The sequence below is a fragment of the Diceros bicornis genome, chromosome 38 (assembly GCF_020826845.1).
Source record: "Diceros bicornis minor isolate mBicDic1 chromosome 38, mDicBic1.mat.cur, whole genome shotgun sequence".
NCBI classification, from domain to species: Eukaryota; Metazoa; Chordata; class Mammalia; order Perissodactyla; family Rhinocerotidae; genus Diceros; species Diceros bicornis.
This window is the reverse complement of record NC_080777.1, coordinates 6,364,662-6,388,719: the sequence shown is the minus strand read 5'-3', so window position 1 is coordinate 6,388,719 and position 24,058 is coordinate 6,364,662. Positions and strand designations below refer to the sequence as shown.

At 37.8% G+C, this 24,058-nt stretch overlaps 1 protein-coding gene across 7 annotated transcripts in view; it reads right to left on the bottom strand.

Annotated features, from left to right (window-relative positions):
• Positions 1–6,405: 6,405 nt before the first annotated feature.
• Positions 6,406–24,058, bottom strand: part of CNST (consortin, connexin sorting protein) — a 116,389-nt gene continuing 98,736 nt past the window's right edge. For all 7 annotated transcript variants that reach the window (XM_058533563.1, XM_058533570.1, XM_058533564.1 and 4 more), the window contains 2 exons: positions 12,554–12,689; positions 6,406–9,417 (listed from right to left, as the gene is read on the bottom strand). In XM_058533563.1, coding sequence (XP_058389546.1) covers positions 9,212–9,417; positions 12,554–12,689 — 342 coding nt within the window. In that variant the 3' untranslated portion in view covers positions 6,406–9,211. The remainder of the gene's footprint in view (positions 9,418–12,553; positions 12,690–24,058) is intronic.

Sequence of the window (24,058 nt, the reverse complement as noted above, 5' to 3'; positions counted from 1 at the left end):
TCAATGCATTTTGAAAGGTGTATATACCAGTGAAATTGTGACCATAGTCAAGATACATTTTTATCCATCCCAAAAGTTGCCCCGTGACCTTCATAACCCATCCCCACACCATCCTTTGCCCCTCAAGGATCCACTGATCTGTTGCTGTCACTATGGATTAGTTTGCATTTTCTAAAATGTTATATAAATGGAAACATACGATATGTACTCTTTTTGCTGGCTTCTTTCACTCAGAATAATTATTTTGAGATTCATCCATGTCACAACCCATATGTTCTTTTCTATTGCTGAATAGTATTTCGTTGTATTAGTGATGGACATTGAGGTGTTTCCATTTGTTGGCTATTATAGATAAAGTTGTTATGAACATTTGTGTAAAAGTTTTTGTGTGGACACATTTTCATCTCTCTTAGGTAAGAATCTAGGTGTGGAATTGCTGGGCCATGCAGTAGACATGCACTTAACTTCATAAGAAACTGCCAAGCTATTTTCCAAAGTGGTTGTACCATTTCATATTCCCACTAGTTGTATATGTGAATTTGTGTGTTCCAATCCTCACCAACACTTGTAGTGTCAGTCTTTTTGTGTGTGTAACATAAAATTTGCCATTTTAACCATTTTTAAGTGTACAATTCAGTGGCATTAAGTACACTCGCAATGTTGTGCAACTATCACCACTACTGTCTACTTTCAAAACTTTTATATCACCCCAAACCGAAACATTGTAACTATTAAGCAATAACTCCATTTCCCCCTTCCCTCAGCCCCTGGTAACCATTGTTCTACTTTCTGTCTCTTTGAATTTTCCTGTGATAAATATTTTATATAGATGGAATCACACAATATTTGTTTTTTAGTGTCTGGCTTATTTCACGTAGCATAATGTTTTCAAGGTTCATCCATGTTGTAGTATGTATCATTTCATTCATTTTATTGTGGTTTTGATTTGCATTTCCCTAATGATCACCAATGTTAAGCATCTTTTCATGTATTTATTGGCCATTTGTATATCTTCTTTGGAGAATGTGTATTCAGCCCTTTACTCATTTTTTAATCGGGTTGTTTTTCTTTTTCAAATTGTAGAAGTTCTTTATATATTCTGGATATTAAACCCTTTTCAGATATTTGATTTGCAAATATTTTCTCCCATTCTGTGGGTTATCTTACATTTTCTTGTTAATTGCCTTTGATGCACAAATTTTTAAAAAGTTCTGATGAAGTCCAATTTATCTATTTTTTCTTTTGTTGTGTGTGCTTTTGGTGTCATATCTAAGAATCCATTGCCAAATCCATAGTCATGAAGATTTAATTTTATGTTTTCTTCCAAGAGTTTAATGGATTTAGCTCCTATTTAGGTCATTGATCCATTTTGTGTTAACTTTTTTATATGGTGTTATGCAGGGGTCCAATTTCATTCTTTTGCATGTGCAAATCCAGTTGTCCCAGAACCATCTGTTGAACAGAGTATTCTTTCCCCACTGAATGAATCAGACACTCTCATCAAAAATCAACTGGTGAACATATAGGCTTATTTCTGGACTCTCAATTCTATTCCATTGGTCTGTGTGTCTATCCTTATGCCAATATCACGCTGTTTTGATTACTGTAGCTTTGCAGTAAGTTTTGAAATTGGGAAATGTGAGTCTTCCAATGTTGTCTTTCTTTTTTCAAGACTGTTTTGGCTATTTGGGTCCCCTGCAATGCCATATAAATTTGATAATCAGCTTTTCCAATTCTCCAAAATAAACAAATAAAAAGGCTGTTGGAATTTTGATAGGGATTGCATTGAATCTGTAGATCGCTTTGGGTAGTATTGATGTCTTAACAATATTGTCTTCCTATTCATGTACACAGGATAGCTTTCCATTTATTTAGATATTCTTTAATTTCTTTCAGCCATGTTTCATAGTTTTCAGCGTACCAGTCTTCTCCTCCTTGGTTAAATTTATTCTTAGGTATTTTATTCTTCCAGATTCTATTGTAAATGAAATTGCCTCTTTAGTTGCATATCCAGAATGTTAATTGCTACTGTTTAGAAACACCACAGATTTGTGTGTGTTGACCTTGTACCCTAAACTTTGCTGAATTCATTTATTAGTGCTGGCAGCTTTCTTGTGGATTCTTTGGGATTACATATTATAATCTATATATAGATTACTGTCTCTCTATATATTACATATACTATATATTCAGTCACCTGCAAATAGATAGTTTTACGTTTTCTTTTCCAATTTGGATGCCTCTTATATTTTTGCATAATTGTGGCTAGAACCTCCAGTACTAAGTTGAGTAGCAGTGGTGAAAGTAGCATCCTTGTCCTGTTCCTGATCTTAGGAGGAAAGCTTTCAGTCTTTCACCATGTTAGCTGTAGGTTTTTCATAAATGCCCTTTATCATGTTGAGGAAGTTCCCTTCTATTCCTAATTTAGAGAGTTTTTATCATGAAAGAATGTTGGATTTTCTCAAATGCCTTTTTTGCATCAGTTGAGATAATCATGTAGTTTTTTCTCTTATTCTATTAATGGGATATATTACATTGATTTTCTTATGCCAAACCACCCTTGCATTCCTGGGGCTAGTGTCAGTCTTTTTTTTTTTCCCTTATTTTATTTATTTATTTTTTGTGAGGAAAATCAGCCCTGAGCTAACATCCATGCTAATCCTCCTCTTTTTGCTGAGGAAGACCAGCTCTGAGCTAACATCTATTGCCAATCCTCTTCCTTTTTTTTCCCCCAAAGCCCCAGTAGATAGTTGTATGTTATAGTTGCACATCCTTCTAGTTGCTGTACGTGGGATGCGGCCTCAGCATGGCCAGAGAAGCAGTGCGTTGGTGCACGCCCGGGATCCGAACCCAGGCCGCCAGTAGTGGAGCGTACGCACTTAACCACTAAGACATGGGGCCGGCCCCATCTTTTTAATTTTACTTACTCTAGCAGGTGTATGGTGGTATCTCATTGTTCTAATTTGCATTTTCTTGATGGTTAATGATATTCAGCACCTTTTCATGTGGTCATTAGCCATTTGTATATTTTCTTTTGTAAAGAGTGTTCAAAGTTTTTTGACTGGGTGGTTTGTCATAATTTTGAGTTGTACGAGATCTTTATATACTCTGAATAGAATACAATACAATAAATGTATTGTGAATATTTTTTTCCCAATCTTCAGCTTGCTTTTTCATTTTCCTAACCATGTTGTTCAAAGAGCATGTTTTTAAAGTCTAGTTAATTTCTTTTCTTTTATGGTTTGTGTGTATTTTGTGTTCTAAGAAATCTTTGCTTACCCAAAGTTTCCAAAGATTTTCTCCTGTTTTCTTCTAGAAATTTTATAGTTTTAGCTTGTACATTTAGATCCATTTATTTAGAGTTAATTTTTAATGTGTTGTGTGAGGTTTATTTTATTCCCAAGAGGTATTATTTGTTGAAGACTTCCCACTCCCCCTTGCACCTTGGCACCTTTGTAGAAGGTCATTTGTACATACACATGTGGACATATTTCTGGGCTATCCTTTCTCTATACCATAGTTTGATTATTGTAGCATTCAGTCTTGGAATCAAGAAGTATAAGTCATCCAATTTTGTTCTTTCTAAGAATTTCATTGGCTATCTTCTAGGTCACTTGCATCTCCACGCAAATTTTAAAATCAGCCTGTCAATTTCTAAAAATTGCTGGAATTTTGATAGGGATTGTGTCAGGTCTATGGATCAATTGGGGGAGAACTGATATCTTAATAATATTGAATCTTCCAATTCATCAACAGATTACATCTCTCCACTTATTTAGGTCTTCTTTCTTTTCCTCTCAGCAATATTTTATAGATTTCACTGTATAGATTTTGCATGTTTTGTTAAATTTCTATCATGTTTCTGATGCTATTGTAAGTGAAATGAATTTTTATTCATTTAGTCATGATTTTTAACTTCATGTTCCAATTGTCCATTGTTAGTATACAGAAATACTATTGATTTTTTTGTATATTGACCTTGCATCCTGTGACTTTGCTAAACTCACTTATTCTGATAGCATTTTATAGATTCCTTAGGATTTTCTTCATAAACAATGGTGTCATTTGCAAAAAGTTTTATTTCTTCCTTTCTAATCTGTACGCCTTTTACTCCTTTTCTTGCTATAAGACATCCAGTACAATATTGAATAGAAGTGGTCAGAGTGCACATTCTTGCCTTGTTCCTGACCTTAGGAAGAAAAGCATTTGGTCTTTCTCTGTTAATTATTTGATATTAGCTGTGGGTTTTTCAGAAACGCCTCCCTTTGATCAAGTTGAGGAAGTTCACTTCTAGTCCTAGTTTGCTGAGAGTTCTTATCATGAATGCTGTATGAATTTTACCCATTTATTGGTCTGATAATATGGTTTTCTTTCTTTCATTTGCTAAAATGGTGAATTACATGAGTGATTTTTAAATTTTAAACCAACATTGTATTCCTGGGGTAAATTTCACTTGGTCATGATGGTCTGTTATCCTTTTTGTGTATTGTTAGACTGAATGTACTAATATTTATTAAGGATTTTTGTGGTTAAGTTCATGAGTGATATTGGTCTTTAGTTATCTTATTTTCTTTGGTTTTGGTATCAGAGTAATATTGGTCTCATGAAATGAAGTGGCAAGTATACTCTCCTTTCTGAAAGAGTGTTTTGTAGGATGGGTATTATTTCTTACTTAAATAATTGATAGAATCTATTGAGGAAGCACCTGGACCTGGAGTTTTGTGAGAAGGTTTTCAATTGTGCTATTCAGACTTTCAATTTTGAAGAAGGTTCTTGCTGAGAAGCTTTCCACCGTTGGAAAGCCCACCAGCTGTTTATGCTACAAATGCTAACTAGAAGTGAAAAGTAATTATTACTAGAACTTTGTGAGAAAAGATTCCTGTCTATCAAGTTGCTATGCAGGTGGCCTAGATAGAATTTTACTTTTATTCCTAATAGTGCATGACCTCTGGTAGGGAAGAGTGAGCAAGTTTCCATCCCCACGGGTAGCACGATCCTCAATTTCTTCATTTTTATTCCCCCTTCACAAATACATTTACCTCACCAGACACTAACTTCTTTAAGCTGGTACCATTTCTTGTTTCTGGAGCCCCAGCACCCAGCTCAGTGCTAGGTACACTGCAGGCATTCAAATGTTTGTGAAGGTACAGACAGCAATAAACACTGCTCATGGTTCTGCACGGATCTCATGGCAACAGACAAAAAGTCGAGTTTAGGAGTAGCTCTTCTTAGAACCAGGGAGGAGAGATGCCCATAGGTTCCCATACCTTTTCCCTCAGTGGCTAAACCTAGGGAGATTTAAATCATACTAGAATTCCTTAAGGAAATTTTTAACTCACTGTTGCTTTTACAGGGTTAGTACATGAGGCTTTTTGTTTATTTTTGAGGTTGTTAAAATAGAAGAAGGCACTAGAATTTGTGCCATAAACCCTAGATCACTCTTATTCTTTTTGAGGATGGAGGCAACATGATAGAATGGAAAGTATACTGGATTTGGGAGTTACAAGCCCTGGACTTGAGGGATGTGTGTTTACTGATCTAAGCATCAAATAAATAAACGTGAAAACACTATAACACTGCATAAACAAATATGCAAGAGTGAATTAATATTGAGTGCATAGAAATTAATAAGAGTTACACAGGCCATGTCAGTGCGAAGACAAAAATTCAGTCTCTCTCTGAATTGGGAGTAAATGCTACAAAGCCAGCTTCAGCAAAACAAGTTAATAGCTAAAGGATTTCTCTGTTCTTTTGCCACCTTCCCTCTTTCACTTCTTAATTCCTACCCCTTCTCCATCTGCCACTCCCACCTCATACCCCCCAGCCACTCCCACCCCTTCTCTACCTGCCACTCCCACCCATATCCCCATGCCACTCCCACCCCATATCCCCCTGCCACTCCCACCCCATATCCCCCTGCCACTCCCACCCCTTCTCCACCTGCCACTCCCACCCCATATCCCCCTGCCACTCCCACCCCATATCCCCTTGCCACTCCCACCCATAAACCCCTGCCACTCTTACCCTATATCCTCCTGCCACTCCCACCCCTTCTCCACCTGCCACTCCCACCCATATCCCCCTGCCACTCCCACCCATATCCTCCTGCCACTCCCACCCATAACCCCCTGCCACTCCCACCCCACATCCCCCTGCCACTCCCACCCCACATCCCCCTGCCACTCCCACCCATATCCCCCTGCCACTCCCACCCATATCCCCCTGCCACTCCCACCCATAACCCCCTGCCACTCCCACCCCACATCCCCCTGCCACTCCCACCCCACATCCCCCTGCCGCTCCCACCCATATCCCCCTGCCACTCCCACCCATAACCCCCTGCCACTCCCACCCCATATCCCCCTGCCACTCCCATCCCATATCTTCCTGCCACTCCAACAAGACCCAATTCATATCTGTCCTTTCAAAATAAACCCCTCCTTCAAATTTCAAGTCCTCTCAGCATAATACACAAATTCATAGCTCAATAAAGTAAACCTCTCAGAGGATTTTTATTTTTAAATCTAAAGGAATGAATTTTTAGGGCAAATTTCAGTTACTGTGTCAGGCAGATAGGGGAGGTGTTTTAGAAGCAGGGATACCTTTACATAGGGACCTATCAGACTCCCCAAAATAGATGGCCACCTACTTGTGGAACCAGACCAACTGCTGAAAGTATTTTGCTTTCACTTTAAAGCAGTTTTTCTGAGCACTCCAGGGTTCAAATAAACTCTCTGAGACACTTTGTTGGTGTAGATTTTAAATTACAAGCTTGATCTGTTACCCTCAAATACAGTTCTTATGGAAGATTAGTTACAAATAGTTGCCAGTACTTTCAAATGACAGAAAAAATTACATTATAGTAAAACTGGATGAATTTTTTACGTGTGAGATAACAATTCTTTCATCACCAGATGGAATTACTCCAATTCATGCAATAAATGACTATTTTAAAGTTGCTCTATTTTTTCTAGTTGAGATTTCAGGCCTATTTTAAGTCAAGACATCAATATGCTCCTGAGCTCACCTCACTCTCCCTGGGAAGTGGTAAGCACACGTGATTTTTCTGAGACTCAACTGGGCCCTGGAGTACCAAGGTATTATCTCAGTCCTTTCATCTCAGTGGGAAGGTTCCCAGGAAATCTTCGGTGTCAGAAGTAGTGGCCCTGGTGACTCATAGTCAAATATGACACTATAGATTATTTAGGACTTTGATAGTGACCTGAAAGAGGCGAACAGGAGGGAGGGAAATTTTGACTTATCTTGACATAAAACTAGCAGAAATCAGTATCATCAAATTCCTGTAACTAGAAATCATGAGGGTAAAGTAGAAGAGGTCTGTCCATGATGGGGATGCCCCTCACAGCAGACCTTGTGAATGTCTTTTATAGAACCACATAAGATAGTACTGTCAACATTTTACATATTTTACATACAATTTGAATACAAATTCTTAAAATTTGTAATAGAACATTAAAATAATCTTCTAATAAAATCAGCCTTAAGTATAAGGAATCTAAATTTCAGTATCTTGTACACTTCTAAATAAATATCTTTGATCTATAATCCTTGAAAATATTACAGTTTATAGTCACATGATAGAGACAAGACAAACAGTATTGTAGGTGAAAATAAACCATCAATTTAAAAATTAACAAGCCTAAAACACATTGAATTGAAATTATAGAAAATCAAAACACTAATAAGTACATAGTAATTAAATATCTAGCATTGGCATAACCAAATGCATGCTCAACAACACACTTTCAACTTATGTAAAAAGCCCTTTAAAATTCATATAATCTAAATAAATAAGCAGAAACACAAAGGGAGGTACTGTACCAGCCAGTAACAACTAGAAAGTAATTTCTCCCTTTTTCTTTCAAATGATCCTAACAGAAAAACATGAAATAATGATCACTTGCTAAAAAACTATAATTCATGTTTTGTTTCTTTTAAAATGCTGCCTTTGATATAAAAAGCCAAAGCAAGGCTTCCTATATGTTAGACCACTGCACTTTAGAAAAGGAAATGCCATCTAGCTGACAGATCTAAACAAAAATCAGACATCTGCCTATTTAAGATATGATTGAATTTTCGCTTAATGACCCCATAATAGGTCTAAATCAAGCCCATGATATGAATGCACATTCAAACATCTGAATGCATAACCTGTTAATACTGAATTATATATGATTTAATTTCATTTGCCAAAGTATCAGTTTATTTTACATAAGACCAGAAAGAAAACATCTAGAGCAGGAACTAATATCTTAGCTTTGTATTCTGCTTCTTAGATTCTCAGAACATAATAGATGCTCAATAAAAGTTTGCTGACTTGAGTCCAGCATTCATCATACTTCAGCAAGTGCTGAATCCATGATGAAACTGGTCGCCTAAGACTCAGAGGGAGCTCTTAAATTTTACCGCTAGGCCTGTGATTAATTTCTGGCTAGATAATCATGTTAACTGTCACAGATCTGTCACAGCTTCTCATTTCAGGGCCAAGATTTCTACAGTTCATCTGTTCCACAGTTAAGCCTTCTTCAAAGATTTGTGCCTGCACATCTATAGACAAGTTAAAAGAATAAAGATAATCTTTGTTATTCTATGTTGGGTCTTTGCTTATGATAACTGTCTGAAGCACGCGTGCGCACGCGTGCCTACGTGCACACACACACACCCATCTCACAAATGGAGAACAGAATCTGGAAATAATGTACAAAGCCTAAATTACATAGCTCCCAAGGTTAACTAAAAAAAGACATTGAAACCATAAGGTAACTCCTTTTGATTACACACAAACTTATTGCATGATGGCTGGAAGCAATGTCTTTGGACCAACAAATGTAAACGAAAAGTGTCCTTTAACCATTAGCTTGACAGGGACGCTAGAAATGGCGTGGCTCCACCACTGCCCTGTTTCATTCTGCTAAGTGCAGCTCATTACACTCGGAAGCAGCAAGGAGGAGATGGACATGCTCTCCAAAGACCACTCCTTCCGTCCACAATGCTCGGATGGATATTTGCCTCATTATGTGGATTATCCTAAGAGCTCCTCTGGATTGCCACTTAAAGCAGCTGTTTCTGATGCCCATGGTTCCTCACTGGGGGAGGGGACGTATGTTACAGAACTCCTAAAACAAAAGCCGTTTAGAAAGTTGCACTCTTTGATTCTCACAGCTGGCATGCCTGTCCCTCTTGAACGCTGCTAGGAGAGGTAGATCCAGTGTTTCAGTTCTGCCATTCCCTGCAGTAATTTAGTGTAATAGAAGTCCACGTTGTCTGCAAAGTCCGTACAAACAGGTGACTCCATGTCACCAAAAGTGCAGTATAATGCAGTTCCTCCAACACTAAGGAAAACCGTTGCTATGCACAGCAAGACCAGTAAAATACAGGAACCACCTCCAACTTCATCTGCAAACACGAGAACAGAGTAAGGTTAAATTGACACAATATGGAGACCCTGGCATCTGCTGCCTTCTCATTGATACAATAACTAGATGTTTCTAACATTAGTCTTCTAGGGAGAGGAGTCATTGACAGAAAGCTAGTGCACCTAACAACTCTACAAAGACCTATGTATTAGTTACCACAAAGATACATACTGTGGAGCTTGTCAATGATAAAATTAAAACTAGCTCATTCATACAACGAATAGAATCATTTCCATAAAAAAAGGGGGCTGGCCCCATGGCGCAGCGGTTAAGCGCGCGCTCCGCTGCTGGCGACCCGGGTTCGGATCCCGGGCGCACACCGACGCACTGCTTGTCAGGCCATGCTGTGGCAGTGTCCCACATAAAGGAGAGGAAGATGAGCATGAATGTTAGCTCAGATCCAGTCTTCCTCAGCAAAAAGAGGAGGATTGGCATGGATGTTAGCTCAGGGCTGATCTTCCTCACCAAAAAAAAATTAAAAAAGAAGAAGAAAAGGGCACTACTTCTCGGATGTGCTCATAACGTTATTTTAGGGTACAACTTACAACCTTGCTATTGCAATATATTTGGAGTTCACATCATATGACCACCTTAAAGCAAAGTCAATTTGATATTAAACAACAAAAAATGTCTTTGGGTGGGATCACTCTTGCATCTTAATACTCAATTTTATTCGTATCATTTAGTGGAAGAGTAAAGTTCTAGCTGGTACAGTGGTTTCTTTTTATTTTGCTTAATAACTCTGGCAGGTTTGTTTTTAATAAAAATGTCCACATCGGTCTTTCTACATTGAAGAAAATAACCATTCTTTGTTGAAAGTCTTAATGATCATTCATAATTTAAAAAATAATAATAAATATTTGGAAAAGACTAAAAAGTTTTATGATCAGCATGATGAGTGTGTAACAAAACCTTCTTAGAAAAAAATCTGGCAGTATCTATTAAAATTTTAAATTAATTTACTCTCCAGACTGGTACACTTTTGAGAGTGAAGAGAACGTTACCCGAATGCAATGCTGGACAACAGGTGTAAACCAGGATGGCCTCAAGCCACTGGTCCCTGTCATTCAGCCCAGCAAACCCACTTTTAGGAATTAGCCTACAGATCTGCACCACACAAAATATCATATATACAAGCATGTTCACTGCAGCAAGGTTTGTTACAACAAAAAGTTGAGAATACTTTGGTTATTCCAGTTACAATGGAATAGTTAAATAGTTATAGGACATTCATATAATGGAATACTATGCAATTGTTTAACAGAATGAAGTAAATTTAATATGTTCTCTCATAGAAAGATTGATGGTTAAATTAAAAAGGAGTGACAGAACAATAGATAATGAACCCATTTGTGTTAAAAAAAAAAAAAAGACATACCACACGTGTATGTGTCAGTGTGTATACACACACATACGTATTCATACATACAGAATGTGTCTTGAAAGGATGATGAGAACCTTCAATCAATACTTGGGGGAAATCCTCAAGGGAAGGTTGAAGGACTTATACTTTTTTACTTCATTACTATCTGAGTTTTTTCATTATTAGTATATATTACTTTTACAATAAAAAAACAAGTTTTATAATATAAACCAAATAGATTTTATTTGGAAGATTTTACAGTAATATGTGAATATAGTCTTCCTGTAAAAATTCAAACACAAAAGTATCTAAGAGTTTAAGGGACTCTCCCTTTTTATCCTACCCAATCATACTCCACTCCACCCCAGAGGCAAACACTGTTAAACCTGGTGTGTATCCTTCCAGATCGCACACATATGGTTTCAGGATTTTTATATAAATAAGATTATGTAATCATATTGTTCTGTGATTTACAAATTTATAGTTTAATAGATTTTAATGGTTAATAGACTCAATAGTTTATAACTGTATGCCAATATATTTTTTATACAAATGAATAAATATGATCATATCATTCATGTTGTGTTTTTTGGGTTTTTTTGGGGGAGGTGTCAATTCAGTATTTTCACCATCTTTTCTTTTTTTGGCATGATTCCCTCCCACCTCCTTATCTATCTTAATAATCTAGTTTATGTATCTTTCCATATTTTTCTTCATAATCACATATTTATACGCAAACATTTAAATATAGTTTACTTACAGACATCTATTTTGTTTGTTTTATCTACATATGTTGAATGTCCAATGTGGAAGCTGTGAGACACATGTGGCTACTGAGCACAAGTTAGGTGACTTTGTTTAAGATGAGATGGCTACTGAGTGAGACAGGACTGTCAGTTCTAAATCCAGGGCTCCTCCTACTAAGCAAAGATTCAGTGCCAATTAGTGCAAACAAAGAACTGAGCACTTTATCTGGAGAAGGCTGTGATGGTTACAAGCAAGGTGCAGAGGCAAAATGCGGACTGAGAACAGATTACCTGCAAGCCTCCTACCAGCTTTATAATGGTAAACATTTAGAAGCCTCTACGGCCATCACTTTATGTCCTACTTAGAAAGTGAATTGACAGGTTTACACTGTTATTTTAACAATGCAGTTGTTTTATAAACTTGAGAAGCATACTGACAAGTTCTGGGCCATATTTCCACTCACCCTCATTTACCTAGGCCTTAGGTAAACCTAGCAACCACCTTAAATACAGACCCAGGAGGAAAAAGTCAAACAATAGCAACAGTGTTAAACTGCTGCTCTTGAGAGACACTATCTTCTATAGAGTCAAGAAGAAATCACTGAACACCAAAGAAAATATACTTGTAATCCATAAATATTTTCCACACCTATAAAGGAGTATTAATTACCACTGAAAAGAAGATAAAAATAGCAGGCTTACTTAAAAAAAAAAGTACTAAACAAGGAAATTGAAATGAGCTCTATGAACATTGAGGACTATCTGTGGGACAGGGAGGCCATGAGTTGAATTTTGCAACTTGCTCACTTATTTAAGCAAACAAAATGCTTAGGAATAATTTAAGAGCTGATGATAGTTTGATTCTACACATTTCTTTATAGAAGATAAAGCAACTAAGTTCACATATTCTTTTACAAATCCCGTCACCAAACGTCCTATCCTACGTTAATTCATTCAGCAAGCACTGAGAATCAGCTCTGTGCTGGACTCAGTGCTGAGCAGTTCACCTTGATCTAAGTTATCGTCTATCTCCTGGAATCTCACTCTTCGCTTAGATGGTTTCTGGTGCATCTGGGCAGGATGGTCTCCTACGGTATCACTCCTCTTCTTTAATATAGAGACCAACCCTTCGGCAGGAACAACCTGTCAGAGATTATAAGAGTCATTTGTTATATTATGGTGGGACATATCAATGGTAGTTTACATATAAGGGTAAAAAGGCTAAGTGAATTCAACGGGTATTTTAATTTCTATTATAGGTTTATCCAATTCCTATAGAAAAAAAATCACAATTAATCATCAAAATTTATTTCTATGCAGATGACTGCCAAATACACAAGTCTAAAACTCTAACTTAAGCCCTGAATTGACTTGAGGGCCAGGCAGTGTGACACAGCGTGCAGTGGACTGGAAATCAGGCCTCCTTGAACTCACTTGCTTCGTAGCTCCATTCCCCTGTTAAGTCATCTGTAAAATGATCACCTACGGCGCCTCTTAGCTTCATCATCAGTGTTGGGTTTTGCTTTATAACAGAGGCTGATAATCTACCACTGCATTTTTCATTCTTTTCATTCATCAACAATTTTTAAGAAATGAACATGCGAGACTTAAAACATATTTGGTACCAACTTTTAACATCAAAATGAGTGTTGTCCTCAGTTCCTCTGAGAAACTATGCATTTACTAAATAATGCTCTACTGCTCAAAATATTTTAAGGACATCTCTTCCAGAATATCTCTCACAGCCAGTTTCCTAGGGACATATTCCTTTGTAGTTTGCATAGATCAGCAAGCTACGGCCAGTAGGCCAAAGGCCCACTGCCTATTTTTGTAAACAAAATTTAATTGGAACACAGCCAAGCCCATTCATCTACATATTGCGTATGGCTGCTTTGGGGCTACCATGGCAGAACTGAGTAGTTGCAACAGACCATCAAGTCTAAAATACTTACTATTTGGCCCTTCATAGAAAAAGTTTGCTGTCTAATATCTCTTCTATGTTGTCCTCTGGGTTTCACTTGGGACACTTCTCTCCTGCCTCCTCCCCATCCCTTTTTTAGGAACAAAAACAAAAACGCTTGCCATTTAGGAGTTAAAAGACTACGAGGTGTGGGGAGAGAGAAAAGAGGATCAGTTGGAGAGCCAGGCTGGGATGCAGGAGGCCTTATCAAAGGCTCCCCCAAGCAGTAGGTTGAATCACAGAAGTTAACTTGTGACTTGCCTGCTTGGACAAGCTGTAGGTGATGACACAGGTGGGCACTGTGAGCCCAAAACTGCAGAGGTCAGTGACGGTGGTATCAGATCACTGTAAGCTGAGGACTGTCTGTAATGGCATTTATCTGCTCAACGGCCTAAAATACTTAATATGATTGCCAGTTCCAGCCAGCCATCTCTGATAATGTGCTATGCATAAATATTACAGGTTCTATTGGTTCTTTTTAAAACTCAAGGCTTTTAGGGCCAAATAACAAAACAGTCATCTACTGGGCTTCCCTGAACATGAGTCTATAAAAACCATTATCTAAAAAATAAAAAAAAAAATCAATGTCAGCGATTTATTCTTTTTATAGGAAATATGTATTTCAGATGATATCCTTCCTCTGAGAAAACTAAAGTACTTTAGTGACATTAAAGTGCTAAGTACAAATATGCAAAGGAACAGCCTTTCAAATCTTGCTTTAGAAAGCAACATTAAAGAGACCCTTCAAACAACAAAGAAAAATGACTTTACAAGGACCTTGCTGAAACTGAGAGGGAAAGAAGTCCTAAAAAGTTCCTAAAGAGCAAGAGATGGAAAATCAAAATTAATTTTTTAATGAATACATTACTACTAAAGATGTACCATTGATATTCTTTTCATTTTTAGTAAATGTAAAAAAAAGAAAATGAGGTTTTCATAGACAATCTATTTTCTCCATAAAATAAAGTCGTACATTTAACAACAGTGAATTCACAAACCACAGGCATTTTCAAGTTGCGTTAACTACTTAGAATAAGCAATTAAGGGCCGGCCCCATGGCTTAGCGGTTAAGTGTGCGCGCTCCGCTGCTGGCGGCCCGGGTTCGGATCCCGGGTGCGCACCGACGCACCGCTTCTCTGGCCATGCTGAGGCCGTGTCCCACATACAGCAACTAGAAGGATGTGCCACTATGACATACAGCTATCTACTGGGGCTTTGGGGGAAAAAAAATAAATAAAATTATTAAAAAAAAAAAAAGAATAAACAATTAAGAATAGTTCTGAGGATGAGCCTCAGAGTGGTATTACTGTTAACTGCCTATCTTTGTGGTATGAATTTTGAACCTGTAAATTCAAGAGACAGACTCAAATCATAAATCAAAAGGCATTGCAAATATGAATCTATGGATGTTGAAAGACTGAGATAAACTTCAGAAATCATCTGGAAAGACAGAGAATGTGACTCTAAGACCTGGATGCTAGTCTGAGTGCAGCAGCTGTTGGCCCCAACTTAGCTCCTGCTTGGCCTACTCTGAGGTGGTGGGCTCTGAAAGTCATGCAGTTAAGGGATACAAGCCTTCCCAAGTGGCCCCGCCTTATTTACTATTGGTGACAATGAACTTGGGTAACTTTTTGAAAGAGTGAATAAGTACAGTATGAGAAATTACAGTTGAGTGAGAGGGGCCAACATTTTGACACCTTCTCCTTCCCGAACCCTTAATTCTTGGCTAAAAATATAACCATATTCCATATTTTCTTTTCCTTTTTCTCTCCCACCAAAAACCTTTTGTTTTATCTGCCTGCCCCAATGTCTGAAGTGAAAGAGCATGCTCTTTTCCATTATTTCCTTTCAGTCTTGCTCAGGGATCTTCTTCAGGTTTCTCTGTTTCTTTCCTAACTGCCCTCTGGTCCTATAGTCTATAGATGGAGAACAGGGATGGTGGGACCATGCTTAGCCATAGGATATGCAAGCCAAGGGGGAAACTCTTAGAAGCCAGGCAAGTGTGTTCCTTTCTGTTTTGGCAAGAGTTTGGGCAGAGGCCTTAAAACCTATCCCTAGCATAGAAATTCTTACTTATCACACCAAGGCAGTCAAATATGAAGAGTTTAAGAAATGATTTTGGTAGTGTTGACCTTAATTCTATGGTAGAAGGGAAAGTAAGCCAAAACAAGGTCACAGTTTTAGTTTGGGGTCTCACTCAAAAGACTGCCACGTGTTTCTTTCTTTTTCATTTTCTTTTTTTTTTCGCTGAGGAAAATTCACCCTGAGCTATCATCTGTTGCCAGTCTTCCTCTTTTTGTATGTGAGCCGCTGCCACAACATGGCCACTGACAGAGAAGTGGTGTAGGTCCACGCCGGGAACTGAAGCCGGGCCGCCAAAGCAGAGCACACCAAACTTAACCACTAGGCCACTGGAGCTGGCCCTGCCATGTGTTTCTAAGTAGGTTGGGAAGTTGATTTAGGGCACATAGAAATGTGTCTCCTCCAAACTACTCTAAAAAACATTCCTATGCCTTTTTTCTCTTACCCATAATGCCAGTGTTGAAAGGTTAAGAATTTTTAAATCTCAAAAAATAAAGCTTTAAAAACTAAATTTAGTTTCCCAGTTAAATTAGCAAGTTCTTTTCCTATCCAAACAAAATATACCAAGCCCTTCCACTGAGAACAAAAAGAATTTCTAAGCTATAACTAATATATTTGTTACTGGTGGTACTCTATGAATAAGTATAGAATTAAAAAAAAAACACAACAAAGCATCCATCTGGCCTAGTTCTCTATATTTGTAAATAAATGGTTCTTCTGCACTTCCTCTCCAATATCAATGATCATCTTAAATAGCATTTTACGAACGAACTGGTTGTAAAAACAAAATTATTTTGCAACTCTACTGGCACAGTAAATCCTAATGTGACAAGGAAAACATTCAAAGAGGCCTTGCTGTTAGAAGTGCCTCCTCACAAAATTAAAGGAGAAAATAGATACCAAATAATATTCTTTTAATGATGCAGGTTGTACTCAACCCAGAACCTCAAGGTTGGTAAACTTTGAACAAAGAACACATGCTTGGTTTCCAACTACTTGAGAATTAACATTCATAAATCATATTAGTACATTATAAACAGCTGAAATGCCAGTGAGCTCCCCGTAGAAGCACATGTCAAATTTACCACCGCTGTTCTTCACTGAAGGAACGATGTTCTCTGTCTGTTTCTTTAGATTTGGGTTCCACAATAAGGACTATAATCTAGTACACTTTATGTAAAGACAATTACATAATATGTCACATTTAACCTTTACAACTCTTATACAGGCATTATCAGCCCCATTTAACAGATGAAGAAGCCAAGCTTGCTTAGAGAGCTTAAATAACATGCTTCAACTTGTAGCACCGGTTATTGGCAGAGTTTGAATACAAACAAGATTAAACCTCTTGCCATTTCCCTAATGTGAAAAGGTCTTATTTTCTATGACTCTTAAAATGTTGCTTAGTGTCATCTGTTATAATACATATTACAGTTAAAGTGAGATGAACAGAACTTTCAAAGAAACCTAGTAAGTTTCTTTTGTCTTTCCAAGTAGGCTATACCTGTAGCAACCAATCCTTATCTTACACACCACTCCAATTAAGAGATACTTAAACTAACGGCTAAATCCGTCCATCTAGAGACAAGACGGAGGAGATGGTTAGATGAAAGATCTTTTGTGTCATTCACCTAATCTGGAAGTAGATTAATATCATGGCTACTACTATAGCAAATTAATATAACAAGTCACAGCTAGAGCAAGAGGAGGCAGCTATATGGAGGAAAGCCATCTTCCAAAAAAAACACGATGGTGATCTCCAACCTCACAATGCTGCATCTTAGAACAATGCAATACGGAGAGAGCGAAAAAGAGGAAAAAACATATTATGATGAAGTACGTCACTGGTGAATTTTTAAAAGATTAATTTAAAAAGGAAAAAGGGTTTTTTTAAATAAAAATAGGAGTTTTATGATGTATGTTTCTAAATTAGGCACTACCTCGTGTTTTTGTAATTTGTTTTTGTTTGCTTAAGGGGACAATTTAATAAGTATAACATAGGAAAAGAAATGGTAAGAATGCCAAGATATCATCCAACTTATTATTTTTGTGTGTGTGTGAGGAAGATTAGCCCTGAGCTAACACCTATCGCCAATCCTCCTCTTTTTTGCTGAGCAAGATTGGCCCTGGGCTAACATCCGTGCCCATCTTCCTCTACTTTATGTAGGATGCCTGCCATAGCATGGCTTGATGAGCAGTGTGTAGGTCCACACCCAGGATCCGAACCTGCAAACCCAGGGCCGCCAGAAGCGGAGAGTGCGAACTTAACCACTACGCCACCAGGCTGGCCCCTCATCCCACTTTTTAACCCTCAGTAAATTGTTTAAATAGTTAGATTCCAAAACAGAACTCTTGATCCTCCTCCCCTCAAAACTGCTCCTTACCACCATACTCCATCCCTAATCTATTAGCAAGCCCTGTCAGTTTCTCCTTCAAAAATATATCTTCACTACATCTACTGCTACTACCTGAATCCTATCCTTCATTATTTCTCACCTGAATAAACTGCATAACCTTCTGACTGGTCTCCTTTCTTTGGCCCCTGCCTCCCTATATTCTAGTCTCCAGAGACCAGCCAGGAAGCAAATCAGGTCACATTTCCTGCTCAAAATCATGGCTTTCCACCACCATTCGAATTTCACTCCAGTTCCTTACCCTGGTCTACGAGGCCCTACAGGAACCAGCTCCAGCTTACCTCTTCCACTTGAAACTCCTACTGTCTTCCCCCTTGTTCACAGCTCCAGCTGTGCTGGCCCTCCTGCTGGTCCCAATAGCCCGGCTGAAAGAGCCTACTCCTCATCCTACCCACCAGTTGAGTCTCCCTACATCCCCTCACCCTGCTGAGATTTCTTCATAGCCCTTACCAATGTCTGAAACTATATTGTGCATTTTTTTGTGAACCCGTTTATTATGTGTCTCTCCCTCTAGAGCATTGTTTACAGCCTCTAGGTGGCTGTTGTTTACAACAGTCTGTGTGGCTTTGTGGAGAATACAAACACGTATTCCACAGGATTCCCACCCTAAGGAGTTTACAATTTAGTGCAGAAGACAGTATGTGTGTGTGTGGGTCCTACAATAACAATGGAAGACGACAGCAAGACACGACTTTAGGAGGAATGGCGCTCAAGCCCCTCCCTCATTGAAGTTCAGAGAAGTGGCTGGAAAGGAATAAACATTACGGAGTTCAGTGACCAAGGAATACGGGCAGCAGCTGGCATTTACTGAGTACTGTCCCTGAGCCAGGCACTGAGCTTGGCTCTCCACGTGCTAAAAAGGCACCACCTACATCATGAGGGTCGGGGAGAAATAAATACGTGGAAAGGAGCTTCATCACCCCAGAGCAGACTAACACAGAAGGTAAAGGTCAGAGGTGACAATATGTGAATCATATCTGGGAGGCAGCGAGGAGGCCAGGCTGATTACAGTACAGGCTGAGAACAAAGCAAAGTAGATGATGCTGGAGAGGTAGAGTGGGCCAGACTACCAAGTGTCCTGAATACCAAGCCACGTAACACAGCCTTTGTCCCGGAGCTGAGAGGAGTTGTGGGAACAGACTGACAAGGCAAAAAATATATTATAGCTGAGGTTTAAACAGTCTACGTGTTAGACTCAGACCCTCAGGTGTGCTTGGTTTCATCTGTAGTGTTTTAAAAAGCTGAATACCTCTAGACAAGTAATGGAAACCTTCTCCCTATCACTCTACAACTAAATCATTTCATTTACTTCTATTACCTGATTGGTCCCTTTGGGTATCAGTTTGAGATCCCAAGTCTATACAGTGCTAATGTAAGGCCATTTGGAAGGGGAGAAAAAGATGACAGGAGGGATGGGGAAACTCATCAAGTAGCTATCGCAAAAGTCCAGGAAGAGGCAGTGAAGATGTAAATGAAAAGAACGATTAAGATGGAAAAGAAAAGGAGCTGGGTGCAAGAGACATGACAATCCAGAGAAGCATTAATTAACTAGAACATTTAGATAAAGGGCAGGATAAGAAAGAAAGGCAAAGATGAGACCATCTGGCACAAAGAAAAGACAAGTAATCCCTGATCATCCTTTAGGGGTCCTTTAGACACTTACATAAATCCTAGGTCACCCATTTTCCATGAACCCTCTTATGTTATTGGAAGACTGCATTTCTTCCATTGTGAGGAAGCTGAACTTCCCCTGCTCCCCTCAAGAGAGCCATTTTGGGCAGAACAACCATGACTGCTATTTCTAAGACCCTCCTTTGTCCAAGATCTATAGAACAGCTACCCACATGATTTCACAGAATACTACTGCTTAGACCTAGCCTCCCATCTTACCTTGGTAAGGGAATCCCACAGTGGTTAGTCTTAACGTAACTTAACTTGTCTCAGAAGTCACTTTGATTAGACAGCTTCTCTGAAGATAAACCCAATAGCAATTTTGGGTTGTCATCTGTCTCTGCATCAGAAAGTTCTAGGCTATGTCCTCCCCTATTCTGTTTCCTATGAGACAGGTAGACCTGAAGACACCTAAGCGAATGTTACCAACACAGATCCGAGGCAGGGCACATATTTTGCCCTCTTCCAGATTAAAAACTTTCTACTCAAGCAGTAGCAAAGTGGCTTCTTCTTCAGCTACCACATTACGACAATATTTCTAAAAACAAAAATCACTTGAATCTGAAGCATCTAATATAGTTTTCTGAACATACGACATCCCTGCAAATAAATTACACATGTATATGTTAATGAAGAAAAATGAATGGTTTACCTCCATATGGCATATCATGTTGCTAAAATCTACTCACAAAGGGGATCTCTGAATTACATACTAAGATTATTTCCCATGTTAAAAGATAGATTAATTTTAGTAAAATTTACCCAATATTCGATGTGTCACTTATTTAGAAAACACAACAACTCCCTTACCCCCACACTTGTAATAGTCTACTATAAGCTGAGTGGACTTCTATTAGCAGAACAGGGTTCAATCATAACGCCACCTTGAATTTGTATAGCGTATTTCTTCTCTCAGGTTTTAACGCCAGGAACAGCTGAAGAGTTTAAAAAGAAGATAATGTAACCCTCTCAGGTTCCAGAATCAAGGAAGTCAATGATTTATTAGCATTACCAGGTTCCTGGGTAAAGTGGGTTTTGGGTTCTGACATTAAAATAATCAAGTCAGTATATTATGGGTATTTCAATAAAATTTCATCTTTTCCCAAAAACTAGTATACTCAAATCCAACAGACAACAGTTGCAGTCAGACAACTGTTAGACTGCAGGCTCCATACGTACAGGGTCCTTATCCGGAGTTTTAACTCTTAATCACCGCATCTGTAACGTCGTGGCACTTGCATAGAAGTTACTCTCATAAAATTTACCAAATGAGGGAGTAAATCAGTGAATCTCTCCAACGTGCTGCCTGACACTGCACATATGATAAACTTTCTTAAAAATCTATGAAATGAGCATAAATGTTTTTGATGCTTTTCTAAACAGAGGAGATTATACTTTCGATGATAGTGCGTCACGCTCTTTTTTACATAAGAAAAAACAGCAATGCTTCAGATATAAAGCTATCATTTTACTTAGCAAAATTATTTTGGATTTGAAAAAGCTTCCCAAACCTAGAAAAGTTTCATTTACACATGTCTCTATATTAATGAATTAAATTACTGTAGACATTTTTATATATTTTGTATGAGATTTTGTGTAAATTATTTCATTTTATGTGATGAATCTAATTGTCTCAAAAAACACAACCAACAAATGCTTCCAGGGGGCTGGCAGTGGTTATCAAAGCCAAGTTCCACTGGGGCGAGGGCTGAGCAATGCAGAAGTGGCAAGAAAATGAAAGCAGAGAGACAAGAAAAAAGGGAAAAACTGGCGATGAAAGAACACCCCATTACATTCTACCAAAAACCTGGTGGTGGAAAGAGTGACAAGCAGCTAAGAAATCTGTGAGGGGCGGAGCCAGTAAGGGAGAAACTAAGGAGAAACAGATTTGGGAGAAAGAACAGCACAGAGATGTGGAGGAAAGTAGTCTCACAAGCCTCAGTGGTTCCTGAGGGCGTGAAAAATACTATTCCTGAGTATTATTTAGTTATTAAGAAATTATGTTCTGTATCCTTTACTCACAAAACCATGGAGGCACGAAAAATATTTAAAAAACAATTCCAGCAAAATTAGTGACGTGCGCAGCAGCCCCCATAAAGCCAAGAACTTCATGATTCCCTAGTGTATCCTCGCCCCCGACACATGGAAGATCCTTAATACAATTTTACTGAAAGCATGAAACAAAGTGTTTGGATTAAAAAAAGTTTGCCTTATAAGCAAACCCACTATTTCCTGAATAGTTTACCTAGCATAGAACCTCATTCTTAAGGTATTAAGGAAATAGTAAGCATTAGTGATTTTTAGTTTTGAAATTTTAAAAACTCTTTTCCTGACAAAGTTAGGCAGATTTTATTAAAGTTTATTTCCCAGAATGAAGAAGGAAGTATCCAGAAACAACCTGTTTAGCATTATCATAGGAAAGTAAATTAGTTTTGTAAATCATATGTAGCTTTTGGGCTTCTTAAAACAGCACAACTTACCAGACCAATAGCATTTTAGGAAAGGGGACCATCTCGTTTAAAAAGTAACTTCACAGGAAAGATAACTCTAAAATGTAAATGCACATAGTTTCCACTGCTAGACGTTAGGTAGGAAAAATTAACATTAGGAGCTTGAGGAAGGAATATTCCATTTAGCTGTTATACAACATCAATTCAACAGTAATCCCCACCAGAAATGTTCTTTAAGGTAGAGAGACTCAACAGGAGCACTCTGATCTTCTTCAAAGTTTATACCTAAAAAGGTAAAACCAGATCTTATGTCTTTTCTCCATAAGGTCACCTTGATTATTGGCATGAAAAGAAGCAGTCAGATAATGGTAACCTTTTGGTATTAAAGCCGGATTTGAATATGGGTGTAACTTCTATTTTGATAATTCCCTGTACCAGAGGTCTGGCAAAAGCAAACAAGAGAAGGAATACTGGGTTCAGTGCTGTACTATTAGCTCTATTAATTTTTTTTTTAAATTGTGGTAAAATAAAATTACCTTTTTAACAATTTTTAAGGGTACAATTCATGGCATTAATTACAGTCACAATGTTGTGCAACCATCGCCAATATCTATTTCTAAAATTTTCATCCCTCCAAACCGAAACTCCGCACTCATTAAGCACTATTAAATAATTTTAAGAAAAAATTAAGAAGAAAAATCATAGTTTATGGAGGATTGACCATAAATGGCAATAAAAAGATCTGATTAAAATAAACAAAAGAATGAATACTGGGTCAAGTGCTTTACTATTCTACCTAATTTTGTCAAGAAAAAATTAAGAAGACAAATCATAATTGATGGAGAATTGACTATAAGTGGCAATAAAGGAAGCTAGCAATAAAACTGTTAATTATCCTGGAAAGCTTTTACAAGGCTCCATTTTCATGTGTATTTTGCTGTCTACTTTGGCTTGTACTTTTCCATTTCCCACTGGAACTTTTTTTTTTTCAATGATAAGGCAGAATTAGAAAACAATGGACATAAATAGGACGTAAAAGCTTATTGGAAAAAAATGTAAGATGAAGAAGAAAGGTAGTTAGTATCCTATTTTGCAGAGGAGGAAACAGAGACTAGAGAGGTAATAGTAACTTCATAAGGCTGCTACCCGGTGGAGTCAGTATCTGAACTTGGGCTGTGAGACTCAGCTCTTTCCACTACACCAGGTCGCCCTCCCAAGGGGCTTCAGGTATGGCTTTTACCTTTTTTTTTTTTCCTGAACTTAAAAAATTATATTATCAAGCAAAGGAGAATGGTCACCTTGATCCTCTCCTCTCCTTTTTTTTTTTTGGTTTTGATTAGCTGCATTACTGTTTAGAGAAACTTTAAAACTTTGAGTTATTTATAATATTTGATGTAGTCAAGTAGCAAGTATTGTTTGTTCAACCCTAGAGCTGATAAATTAATACTGTAAGAAAGAGAAGACTCACAACATGCAACTTAAGGCTTAAAAATCCATCCGGTATCTCCTAATCTTACCGTATTTTAAAATGTTTCCTTCACTCTGGTATACTGTTTTAAAGAATTAAAAAATATATTAAGAAACAATGAGTATCTTCTAGATGAGAAGAAAAATGAGATTTCCTTACAGGTATGTAACTAATTTTGTCTTGATCATAATTCCCAGGACTGCCACATAAAAGTCACAGGAATATAAAAAATGGTATTCATAATGCTTACTGTACCCAGAGGCATAAAATATAACTTCTTGATGTATAAACATCATGATTAAAAGTCATTTTATTCAATACATGTAAATAAACAAAACTACTAATGATTAAAAGTTTACATTAACTAAATTTTTCCCTCATATTTGAGAACAGGGAAAACTTACAAAAACAAGGCAACATTTAGCATATATGTGCTATTAAATTTCATTTCACTTTTAACTGTACTT